Source organism: Rhinoraja longicauda, chromosome 10 (genome assembly GCF_053455715.1).
Source record: "Rhinoraja longicauda isolate Sanriku21f chromosome 10, sRhiLon1.1, whole genome shotgun sequence".
NCBI lineage: Eukaryota > Metazoa > Chordata > Chondrichthyes > Rajiformes > Arhynchobatidae > Rhinoraja > Rhinoraja longicauda.
Window position 1 is genome coordinate 27,323,418 of NC_135962.1, and position 13,228 is coordinate 27,336,645.

The window sequence follows — 13,228 nt, forward strand, 5'->3', positions numbered from 1 at the left end:
GTGTGCCCCCCTCTACCCAGTGTGCAACCCCTCTACCCACAGTGTGCCACCCCTCTACCCACAGTGTGTGTCCCCCTCTACCGCTGCCCCACTGTGCCACCCCTCTACCCACAGTGTGCCCCCCGTCTACCGCTGCCCCACTGTGCCCCCCCTTTACTGCTGCCCCACTGTGCCCCCCCCTTTACTGCTGCCCCACTGTGCCGCCCTCAGAACTTCTCAAAACACTACGCGGAGCTAATTAAGTATTTTGGAAATGCAAATACTGTTGTAAAGCTGGCGGATAATTTTGACAAAGTTTGTTCGCAGATAACAGCATAGATTTATAGCTTGCCGTTGAAGTATAAATTTATGCTGTCAACTAGCTCTCATAAACGCCACCTAATTTTCTTTTTCATTTAATAACTTCCGAACTGTATGTCTGTCGCAGTGATTTGTCTGCAGTAGTGGATTCCATATTGTCTGATTCTTATCCAGGTTTACAGAGGGAATCAAATCATTTTCCACTGAATTGTGTTCACTTCATAGAATGAACCTGTGGAGATAAAAGGAACAAATTTACAAATTGTTAATTGCATGCAGATATGCTGTACAATTGAAAGCAGACAATTCAAAATCAGTATTTTTGCAAAATTAAGAATAATTTTTTCAGATATTTTTTGGCATTGTGCTTCAGTCTAGTTCAGACGATATTAGACCATACATGAACGGAATTAAATTTAACACTCACCAGATTGTCTGGGTCTCCAAGTTAGATGGTTTGCCAGCTTAGAAAGAACTTGGTGACTTGTCCATGTCTTCAGCAGCATAGCAGCTCAACAATGTCTTTTCAACCTTTGAACAATTTCTTTTCACAAGCCGTTTCAGGTCACAGATTCGTTTCTGACAAGGTTGTGGTGTGGCCAACTTTTCAATGGACGTTGGTACCGAAGTGACTGTTCCAAAGATAGCATCTTGGTATTTGTGAACTATTGACGAGAATAATAACTCTCTGGGTGAAACCATGCTAATGCCCTTTTGTCCTGTTGAATCCACTGTGCATAATTATCATCAACAGTTTAAGTTGCATTATTCCCTTTACCCTGTATCTGTACACTGTGGACGGCTTGATTGTAATCATGTATATATAGGAAGGAGCTGCAGATGCAGATTTACACCACTAGCACACGACAAAAAAGTTTTTCACTGTACCTCTGTACACGTGACAATAAACTAAAACTAACCAACTAGACTAACTAACTAAGATTGTTGGAGTGGAGATTGAATAATTGGTTTCTGATTGTTTGCCTTAAAGTTCAGCTTTCATTGTTCCCTGTGTAAAGATCACTGTTCACTGAAAATAAACCGTGCACAAAGCTTACCTGTTGTCCGCTTCTTGGGGGACTTTGAGGTTCGGTTTCGGCCGGACGAGGACATCCCGCTTTCGCTCATGGAGTCGTGCGCCGATGAGGCGCTCCCTGTGGCCTCACTGTCGCGGATCATGCTCTCATAGCCGCTGCTGCCACCGCTGTGGTAGAAGAGGGCCGTCCTCCCCATGGCCGGCGGTAGCTCGCCGCTGAGCACACTGCTGTTGTCACTGCCATGCCCACTGCTGTAGCGCTGAGGCCGCCTGGGAGCCGTTATCTTACTGTACGGAGAGGGCAGGGACGGGATCTGGGTGACTTCATCGCTTAGGTTGACCCCACTGTCATTCCCGCTGTCCGAGTCGGCCGATCCTCTCAAGTGGCCCGTCTTTCCGGGGGAGACTCCAGAGGCCAGCTCGGAGACACGGCTGTTCGCTGCCCGTACCGCTTGCTTGGTCCCCATGATAGTTCCTTTGCCGGGTTTACAAGCAGCTACCTGCGCCGACCGACCCATCACTTTCCCGTTCAACGGAGCACTGGAGCTCCGTCCCACCGACTGAGTCAATGACTTCACCGAAGTGCTCAGCCCCTTCGCTCCGCTCGTGGAAAGGCTCCGACACTTACTTCCCGAGACCAAAGCCTTGTTGTTGGAGCCACATTTGATCTGGTTGGGTTTCACTGGCGCGGGGCCAACGGAGACAGGTGGGATTGCCGCTACCGGAGCCGAGGGTGACACACCGAGCCTCGGGACTGACCGTCCACCTCTGCCGTTGTTGCTGTTGGCAGGGTGACCACTCTCCTTGGCCGCACCGGTCTTGGATCCCACCGACGATAGACTATCACATCTCTCCAGTGACATCTGACTGCCACAGCGATGCATTGGGTCAGGCTTAGGCATTCTAGATTTTGAAGCTGAAAAGTTTTTTACAGGGAACTGCTCAGGTTTGATGTTTGCTGGTCTACTGCAATTACCCTCAAATACGCAAGGAGACACATTTAGCGTCCGATCTATTTCATCTTCTAACTTTGGTGCTGATACCTTAACAGCTTCTGGGCTGGTACATTTCTGGGCACTGGTTTGCAATGTGGCTCTGTTTCTTTGCTCCAGGCTTGACTTGCGGACGGGAGGGGCAGGCGGCGTTCCGTTGAACCGTGGCAACATGCTCGCCTTGGTCGCTGATGCCTTCTTACTCCCAGTCGACCTCAAGCTGCACGTGTCTCGTAGGTCTTTGGGCACGGCTCCAGCGTTGGTGCTGGTGTGCATTATTGGCATCGTTGCGACCATCGCATTGCCTTTCTTGCCCTGCGATACTCTCGCCGGCGCTTCATTCTTTCTAGCAATTGCACCAGCGCCGCCGCTGGCCACGGCCGATTTATTGGCCATTTCACATCCGTACACGACTCGCTGCGTACAGGAGACTGTTGTCTGAAACTTGTTCAGCCGCGGAATGGTCCCCGTGCCGGGGGCAGGTTTCATCTGTTGCTTCATTTGACTACTTGTACCAGATTTGGGAGGAGGCTTGATTGAAAGTGCTCGGTCCTCTGTTTTTGGTTCCAGTTGGCTGTTTGTGTGACGTAACCAAGGATCCTCAAGCTCATCTCCTTGCCGTTGTGTTTCTCCGTGTTGTACTGTGCTACTGCTGTGGATCACGAATGAGGTAGGCTGTATTTTCCTGGGAAGACTGGATGAGTGAACAGAATCATCTTCGGAAGTCGCTGGGCCGTGACAATGGGCGCTCGCCTTGCAAACAGCTGAATCGTGAGTCCCATTCACTGCTTTGGATAAACTTAAGGCATTGGAACTTTTGTTGGCACTGGGAAGAGGTCGGCTTGAGCTGGGGATTTCATTGTCAAGTTCAGCAGGGCCGAATGCACCGTCAGTCAGGGTGCTTCGTTGTGCCAGTGTCATCGGTGCAGCAATGTCTTGCAGCACAGCAGCTGAGTCCAAATGAAAAGGCCTCAGAGAGTTCCCACCATAACTGTAGCAAGACTGCACAACAAAGGTGTCGTGTGGTTGTGCTCCTTCACTTTCAACCGCACAGATACTGACTTCACTCAGCCAGGAGCTGATTGAGGAGTTGCAAAAGGAGTCGTCAGTAAGTGGCACAGCGGGCTCTAGGTTTGCCCCAGCATTGGTCGGTGTTGAGGTATAAGCTTCAAAGTCATCGTTGATGCTACTGATGATACTGACGGGACGGGAGCCTGAAGCTAAAGCCTGCAGCGAGCAGTCGCTGTTAAAGCTGATCATGCTGGCCGGTCGGCTGCCGTCCAGGACACCTTCGAAGGACAACTCCTCCACCACCGTGAAGACCAGCTCATCCTCTCCGTTCAGCTCCACCGGTTGCTGCAGCGTCACCGTGGTGGTTAACACGTCCCGCTCCACGCAGCCGCTCCACAGCGCCAATCTCCGGCAGCCCACGCCGGGCGCGCCACACTGCTGGAATCCATTTCCGTAAACTGCCGAGTCCCCCCCAGTTGCGGTGGGCTCGGGCTTGCTTGCCGCCTGATGGCTCATTCCTACGGGGGGCGTTCTGATGCCGCCGGAGCCGCTGAACTCTGAACTAATGCTCTGTCTGTCTTTTGGTTGGGGCGGGGGCGGGGCGGGGCTCGGTAAAGGTCTCCGAGTGAAGAACAACTTGTCCCGCACCACAGGTGTTACTGCTGCTTGTGGATGCCCCACTGCAGTTGGGCAGTTGGATCTGGGCACGTAGGAGGCGGCTGAGACTGTCTCCTTGACACCTCCTGCCTCGTTATCGCCGCTTAAATCCTCTTTGCTTCCTTCACCCCTGCCTTGCGACTGGAAAGATTCTGCCGTGAGGGAGTGGGATGAATGAGTTGGACTGTTCACGGGGGATCCATTTTGTTGCGTTGCAGGATTCAGAGGCTCCAGACTCTGCCCTTCTTCAACTGAAGAATGTTTTCCATGCACATGTGAAGACGGTACTTTCTCCGATGTCGTTGCACACTGTGCCATTTCCTGCACCGAGATACATTGCATGTTCTCCAACCTTGGTGCAGCTGCACTGCTGCTGCAGATGAATAGCCCTTGCTCGCAAGAAAATCGGATGGATTCCTCACTTCCATCAATGCACTCCAGTCTCTCCTGCAACTCAGCAAAGGTGTTGCATTTGAAGTAGTCCCGTTCTCTGCTCTTCCCCACGACGGTGGGGCCAGCCTCCTTGCCCCTCTTGGGTTCGCACCTCCTGTTGAGGGAAGGGATGATGGGCACAAACTCCGGCGGCCCTTCGTTATCCGTCAATTCCCGATCGGACAGCGCGGCGCCATTGGGACCAACGTAAATGACGGTGTCGCACGATTGCTCACTGCTTGAAGAGTAATCAGGGTCACTGGACATCTCTAACGCAGGGAGGTCTGAATCGAGAGCTGTGGTTCTTGCATGAAAGGGTCGTAAATGCGGTGGTCTCCGGATCCGACCTTCGTCACAAGAACTCTCTCCTCCTGAAGAACTTGACGCATACTATGTTCAAAAAGAAAACTGATTGTTTTTACACAGGAAATAGAAGCACAAGCTTAACAGGAGAGAAATTGAAGATTAAAAAAATACTTTTAGTCTTTACCGCACCAAGGTGACAGAGCTATGCCGTCATGCTGTGTGGAAACAGGCCCTTCTGCCCAACGCCCACACCAACCTACATGTTCCATCTACTCTAGTCCCACCTGTCCACATTTGGCCCTTATCCCTCTAAACCTGTCCTATCCATTCTTAAACATTGCGATGGTACCTGCCTCAACGACCTCCTCCAGCAGCTTGTTCCGTACATCCACCACCCTTTGTGTAAAAAAGTTACTCCTCAGGTCCCTGTTAAATCTTCCGCACCTCACCTTAAACTTATATCCTCTGGTTCTCGATTCCCCTACTCTGGGCAAAAGATTCTGTGCATTTAACCTATCCATTCCATGATCTTGTACACCTCTATAAGATCACCCCTCATCCTCATGGTCCAAGGAATAAAGATCCCCTCTCATCCTTCTGTGCTACAAGGAATAAAGATCACCACTCATCCTTCTGTACTCCAAGGAATAATCTACTTCACAATAAAACGATCATAAATTGAAATTACAATTGAAATTAACACCATTTGTAACTTAGCTTGAAAGTCAGACTGACCTTGGACTTTTTTTTCCTCATTCGATGAATCCGTGCTGCAAGCTGAATGTTTGTGAGGGTTTCTGCATAGTTGACAGGCGAGTCAGAAATATGGGTGATCATTGTTGTTCTACAGTTTATATTCCCCAGCGATTCTCTCAACAGCATGGCGAGCTTGCTATCTCTATTGTGCAACAGAACAAATAGACTTAGCTACAAGAAAAGTGTCTGATTAAACATATTCATGATTCGTTAAATTATCTTCCCAGCTGTTATGAGACAACTGAACCATCCGACCACCAAGTAGAGAGCAGTCCTGAGCTACTGTCAATCTCATTGGAGACCCTCGGACTATCTTTGATCGGACTTTGAAAGGCCGGAATAGAATGAAAACAGAGTGCATGTTTCAACTAGAGGGAGTGTCCAGGACTGGAGCGCACAGCTTCAATATAAAAGGATGTACCTTTAGAAAGGAGATCAGGAGGAATTTCTTTATTCAAAGGGTGGTGAATCTCTGGAATTCATTGCCATGGACAGCTGTGGGGGCCAAGTCTGTGGATATTTTTATATTGGAGATTGTCAGATTCTTGATTAGTGAGGGTGTCAGCGGTTTTGAGGGGGGGAAGATGGGAGAATGGGGTTGAGAGGGAAAGATAGATCAGCCATCATTGAATAGCCGAGTAGACTTGAGCCAAATGGCCCAATTCTGCTCCAAGAACTTATATACTTATGAACATGACTTTACTGGGCTTTACCTTGCACTAAACGTTATTCATGTTATTCCCTTTATCCTGTATCTGTACACTGTGAGCTGCTCAATTATAATCATGTTGAGTCTTTCCGTTTACTGGATGGCACGCAACAAAAGCTTTTCACAGTACCTCGCGACACTTGACATTAAACTCAACTCAAACTCAAAATACATGACGCAAATATTTTTTTAATTTTGCGTTCTTTCGTCCCGTCCCACATATAATCAGGAATTAACGTGGAATTTCATTTTAGGTATAGAAAAGGAAATTATTCTGTGCTTCACTGATGCCAGCTCTCCAGCACCGAACGTTAACTGAAAGCTTTTTATTCTTCTTGCCTGGGGAATATTTTACATCCCTTCGTGCAAAATGTACAAACACAGCAAAATATCACTGCTGATGATCACAAAACCACATATTTAGCATCATTTGAAAGCTTTTTATGAGAAGCAACTCAGAGAATTTTTCATTGTCACCCACTTTTTTCACCCATTTTTCACCCACTTTTCACCCACTCCCCGATCCGTGACCATATCACCCCCGTCCTTTACAAACTCCACTGGCTCCCCATCCCCCAGAGAATCCAGTACAAAATCCTCCTCATGACCTACAAAGCCCTCCATAACCTGGCCCCATCCTACCTGACTGACCTCCTCCACAGGCACACTCCCACCTGCACCCTCCGCTCTGCTGCTGCCAATCTCCTGTCCCCCCCCATCCGGACCAAACTCAGATCCTGGGGGGACAGGGCTTTCTCCATCGCTGCTCCCACCCTATGGAACTCACTACCCCAAACCGTCAGAGACTCCTCCTCACTCACCACATTCAAAACATCACTGAAGTCTCACCTGTTCAGCACTGCCTTCAACCACTGACCGTCACCTCACCTTCTGTCTCTTTTTTCTGTTCGTTTACTTATTTATCTATTTATTCACTTCTCTATGTTCTAGTAATCCCTGTAAAGCATCTTTGAGTGTTTGAAAAGCGCTATATAAATGTAATGCATTATTATTATTATTATTATTATTATTATTGTGGCGCAAATGTAAAGAAGATTAAGGGGGGCACAGTGGCGAGGGGGGCACAGTGGCGAGGGGGGCACAGTGGCGAGGGGGGCACAGTGGCGAGGGGGGCACAGTGGCGAGGGGGGCACAGTGGCGAGGGGGGCACAGTGGCGCAGCGGTAGAGTAGCTGCCTCACAGCGCCAGAGACCTGGGTTTGAGCCTGACTATGGGTATTGTCTGTACAGTTTGTACATTCTCCCTGTGACCGCGTGGGTTTTCTCCAGGTGCTCCAGTTTCCTCCCACACCCCAAAGCCGTGCAAGTTTGTAGGTTATTGGCTTTGGTAAGGATTGTAAATTGTCCATTGTGTGTGTCGGATAGTACTAGTGAAAGGGCACAAAGTTCTGGAGTAACTCAGCAGGTCAGGCAGCATCGCTGAAGAACATGGATAGGTGACGTAATGGATCAGGACCCTACTTCAGACTAAAGGTTTTGTTTAGGAAGGAACTGCAGATGTTCGTTTAAACCGAAGATAGACACAAAAAGCTGGAGTAACTCAGCGGGACAGGCAGCATCTCTGGAGAGAAGGAATGGGTGACGTTTCAGGTTAGGTCTCGACCTTAAACATCACCCATTCCTTCTCTCCAGAGATGCTGTCTGGCAAGTTACTCTAGCCTTTTGTGTTTAAAGGTTCTGTAGACAGGTTCAGTTGTTCCTTCTCTAGGTCAAACGGTTTGACTCGCACTGCAATTGGCAATGGTCTTAATCAGCATTCTGCACTGGGCATCATGATCAATTAATGAACAAATTCAGCAGTCATTAAGCATCATGGAAAAACTGGGATGGGATATTTCTGGGAAGCAAACAGTGAAGAAGTGTAAACTGGCAGGAGTCAATTGTTCTGTTGATTCATAATTCATGTTGTATGTCTTAATCCCCTCAATATGCTGTGTGAGCGCTGCATTAATAATGGCGTGTGTTAACATGCTGCTTTTTTCGCCAATAAAATTCAGCTGCATGTGTCCTCCTCTGAGCTGTGACAGTTGAGCTCTTTCCAGGATTCAGTCTTACATCCCCTGTGGTCTGTGGCTCAAATTAAAAGTTGAGATTCTTGCCATCTTACAATTTGTTCATGAATTCTGGAGAGTTTATAATCTTCCAAAAGATTATCATGCCAAAATGAAATTGAGTTGGTTTGCATCCAAGCCTAACCTTGGCCTTTGCCATGGTTAGTGGTTCCCGTAAATAGTTGTGCTGTTAGAATTGCTAAGTGCAAGCTGGGGTCCACCTATCCTCACTCCAGATCTTAACAAAGCTCCTGTGAGTGTACAGGCGGCTGGCTCACTGACTGGGGTTTAGTTATGCTGCATGTTTTAGTGCTACAGTTGTATAAGACTTGTTGAATGGTGGAGCAAATTCAATGGGCAGAATGGCCTAATTCTGCTCAAATGGTATTTTGATCGTGTAGATCTGTCTGAAGAAGGCTCCTGACCCGAAACATCATCTATCCATGTTCTCCAGAGATGTTGCCTGACCTGCTGAGTTACTCCAGTACTTTGTGACTTTTCTTGTAAACCAGTACCTGCAGTTCATTGTTTCTACTTATATAGATGGTTCATAAATGTTCATAATAAGATGCTTTGTTGTAATAATCCATGTACATGCCTAAATGTTTCTTCAACATTGCCTCAACTACCTCCTCTGCCAGTTCATTCCATACACCCACCACCCTTTGTGTGTAAATGTTACCCCTCAGGTTCCTATTAAATCTTTTCCCTACTCACCTTAAACCTTAAACCTATGTCCTCTGGTTCTTGATTCCCCTACTCTGGGTAAAAGACTCTGAAGAAGGGTCTCGACCCGAAATGTCACCCATTCCTTCTCTCCTGAGATGCTGCCTGACCTGCTGAGTTACTCCAGCATTTTGTGAATACCTTCAATTTGTACCAGCATCTGCAGTTATTTTCTTACACTACCTGTGCATTTACCCAATCTATTCCCCTCATTACCTTATACATCTTTATAAGATCACCACCCATTCCTCCTGCGCTCCAAGGAGTAAAGCTCGAGACCGCCCAACCTCTCCCTATCGCTCAGCCCCTTAAGTCCTGGCAACGTCTTCGTAGATGAACTCCAAATGTATTCAGCATTTGACAACACTGTAGGAATTGCAAAGTGGTCAATTTAAAGCTGACTCATAAAATGAGCTGTCCCTCATTTTGTCAATGAGGGATCCTTAGGTTCCTATTAAAAATCTTTCCCCCCTCACCTTATACCTATGTCCTCTGGTTCTCAATTCCCCTACTCTGGGCAAGAAACCCTGTGTGACTACCCTACCTGTTCCTCTCATGATTTTGTACAACTCTATAAGATCAAAAAATAGTTCCTCGCGAGTTTAACTTACTTGTATGGAACATGTTTAGCACCATTGACTAAAGCCAAAATGACGTTGCCCAGAGCGGAGAGTGACAGACAAAGACCACCACCGGTGTCCCGACTTTTGCTGAGAACCTTCTCACAGCTGCCCAGGTCTACCAGATGTAATCGGCTGCGTCCCCCCGACACTGCGGAGAAAAGCAAGGAGAGCAAATCCAGTTAGTCATTGCAAATCTACCCACGCACAAAACCAATGCAACGTTGTTATTGACAAAACCAAGGAGATTGGGATTGACTTCAGAATTTAGACTTTAGAGATACAGCGTGGAAACAGGCCCTTCGGTCCACCGAGTCCACATCGACCAGCAATCAACGCTTACACTAACACTATTCTACACACACTAGGGACAATTTACAATTCACCCAGTGCTGATTAACCTACAGACCTGTACATCTTTGGAGTGTGGGAAGAAACTGGAGCACACGAAGAAAACCCAAGTGGTCACAGGGAAAACATACAAACACAGTACAGAACATACAAATTCCACACAAATAGCACCCATAGTCAGGATTGAACCAGGGTCTCTGGCACTGTAAGGCAGTAACTCTACCGCTGCACCACCGTGTCGCTCTCAGGTATTCACGAAACAAAGTGTTACTCATACCTCTGTATATATTTGTGGCACCGAAGCAGAGGTGGTTGAAAGCTTTAAATTTCTAGGATTAAATATCACCAGCAACTTGTTCTGGACCAGCCATATCGAAGCAATGGCCAAAAAAGTTGTCCTCAACAACTCTCGCCAATTTCTACAGATGCATCCTAGAAAGCATTTTATCGGGATGCATCACAGCTCCATCCAAGACCACAAGAAATTGCAGAGAGTTGTGAACGCAGCCCAGATTACCACGCAAACCAAACTCCCTTCCATTAACTCCAGTTACACTTCACGCTACCTCGGCAAGGCCACCAGCATAATCAAGGGCGAGTTGCACCCCAGTAACTCCTTCTTCTCCCCTCTCCCATCATGCAAGAGGTACAGGTGTGAAAGCACCACCTCCTGATTCATGGGCAGTTTCAACCAGCTGTTACCAGGCAACTGAATCTTCTCATCACCAACTACCATCTACCATCTACTTCATTGGAGACTGTCGGACAATCTTTAATCAAACTTTATCTTGCACTAAGCCTTATTCCCTCTATTCTGTATCTGTACAGTGTGGACGGCTTGATTGTAATCATACATGTATAGGCTTTTGTATATATGTTTCCGTACCGTATCTCTAAATTAAACTAAACGAAACTAAAGTAAACTTTTCACTGTAAGGCAGTACACGTGACAATAATAAACTAAATTAAACAAAATACATTAATGCTACAAACAAGCACAACTTTGGCTTTTAAAAGTGAACGTACTTCCCCCTTTAGATGCTGGTTTAAACCGAAGATAGAAAGAAAAAGCTGGAGTAACTCAGTGGGGCAGGCAGCATGTCTGGAGAGAAGGAATGGGTGACGTTTCAGGTTAGGTCTCGACCTTAAACATCACCCATTCCTTCTCTCCAGAGATGCTGCCTGGCAAGTTACTCCAGCCTTTTGTGTTTAAAGGTTCTCTGGAGAGAGGAATGGGTGACATTTCGGTCCGAGGCTCATCTTCAGGCCTGACTGCTGAGTTACTCCAGCATTTTGTGTCCATCTTCAGTTTAAACCAGCATCTGTAATTCCTTCCTACACATACGTACTTCCCCCTTTGCCACTCTTCTCCATCCGATATTGGTAGATGTGAAGCGTGAAGAGCATGTGGGAGTTTCTTCTCTCCTCCTCATCGCAGTCTGGCCGGCTGGTCCTTCTGGAGGCAATTGCAGCGTCAAGGAAGTGGGCGGCTTTCTCTGCAGTGGGAGCTCTCAGCTCGTTTTGATTCTGAAGCTGTACGCGAAGAGAGAGGGAGAATAAAAAAACATTGCTAATTGGAAGAGGTTGCATTTCTGCTCAACAGATTAGGTCTCTGGGGCAATTAGTAATGAATTATGTACACCGAGGGAGCAAAGATGAAAAAAAAAGAAGTAAAGCAAGGAGCGAGAGAACGAGAGAGAGAGAGAGAGAGAGCAGTGGTGACATTTTAAACAGAGCAAGAGCGTTTCAAACATTCTTTGATGCACAACAGAAATGTCACAATACCAATATACATGAAAACCGTAAAAATTAATATAGTAATAAAATGCACCTGGGTCCCACAGATTGGATCCTCACGGAGGTAGACGCCGGGAGATTGACCATCCTGGAGATTGCCGTTGGCCACTTCAGATAACAAATCCCGCAGGGTTTCATCCTTACCCCAGATCTCCACAGCAGAGACCCTGACTGAGAACCTAGTGCCCGTCTTCTCTTTGCGCTCATTTATTAACTTAAAAAGCCAGGATATCGCACATGGAATAACACCAAGATTTTGCGTTGAATTGTCCTTCCCGATCATAGTGTACGTCTTGCCTGCAATTGAAATGTAAATTTTGAACGTTCGGCCCCTTTAACTTCTTCACTGATTTAGTTTAGTTTAGAGATACAGCATCTTTTTTCTCCAGAGATGCTGCCTGACTGAGTTACTCGAACACTTTGTGTCTATCTTTGGTTTAAACCAGCATCTGCAGTTCCTTTCTACACATGCACTGTCTTTAATCAGATGTTACTGGACTTTATGTTGTACTAAACATTATTCCCTTGATCATGTATCTGTACACTGTAGATGGTTTGATTGTAATCATGTACAGTCTTTCCGCCGACCAGTTAGAACATAACAAAAAGGTTTCTGTTGCACCTCGGTGCACGTTACAATAAACGATGCTAAACTACACAGGCCCCTCAGCCAACTGTGGCCATGCCGACAAATCAATCACCCATTCACATTAGTTCTATGTTATCCCACTTTTGCATCCATTCCCTACACACTAGGGACAATTTACAGAAGCCAATTAACGTACAAACCCAAACGTCTTTGGGATGTGCGACAACACACTGGAATTTAGAAGGATGAGAGGGGATCTTATTGAAACATATAAGATTATTAAGGGATTGGACACGCTAGAGGCAGGAAACATGTTCCCAATGTTGGGGGAGTCCAGAACTAGGGGCCACAGTTTAAGAATAAGGGGTAGGCCATTTAGAACGGAGATGAGGAAAAGGTTTTCACTCAGAGAGTTGTAAATCTGTGGAATTCTCTGCCTCAAAAGGCAGTGGAGGCGAATTCTCTGGATGCTTTCAAGAGAGTTAGATAGAGCTCAATGATAGCGGAGTCAGGGGGTATGGGGAGAGGGCAGGAACGGGTTACTGATTGTGGATGATCAGCCATGATCATATTGAAAGGCGGTGCTGGCTTGAAGGGCCAAATGGCCTACTCCAGTATTGTCTACTGTCTATTGTCTATTGTCTAAAACCAGAGCACCCGGAAGAAACCCAGGCATTCACAGGGAGAATGTACAAACTCCATACAGACAGCACCCATGGTCAGGATCGAACTCAGGTCTCTGGCGCTGTGAGGCTGAAAATCTACCACTGCGCCCCCGTGCCGTATTATTTGTTATAATAATCATTGCTAAAAAATCAAAAATCTATTTTTAACCACCGTACATTGAATCATATTACTTTCTTATTGACATTTCA

General features: G+C 46.9%; 1 protein-coding gene across 2 annotated transcripts in view; it reads right to left on the reverse strand.

Annotated features, from left to right (window-relative positions):
* The window catches only part of kif26ab (kinesin family member 26Ab), a 154,247-nt gene that overhangs the window by 11,909 nt on the left and 129,110 nt on the right, over window positions 1-13,228 (reverse strand). For both annotated transcript variants that reach the window (XM_078407147.1, XM_078407148.1), the window contains exons 8-12: window positions 11,799-12,061; window positions 11,317-11,500; window positions 9,608-9,767; window positions 5,470-5,632; window positions 1,359-4,818 (exon numbers count right to left, since the gene is read on the reverse strand). In XM_078407147.1, coding sequence (XP_078263273.1) covers window positions 1,359-4,818; window positions 5,470-5,632; window positions 9,608-9,767; window positions 11,317-11,500; window positions 11,799-12,061 — 4,230 coding nt within the window. The remainder of the gene's footprint in view (window positions 1-1,358; window positions 4,819-5,469; window positions 5,633-9,607; window positions 9,768-11,316; window positions 11,501-11,798; window positions 12,062-13,228) is intronic.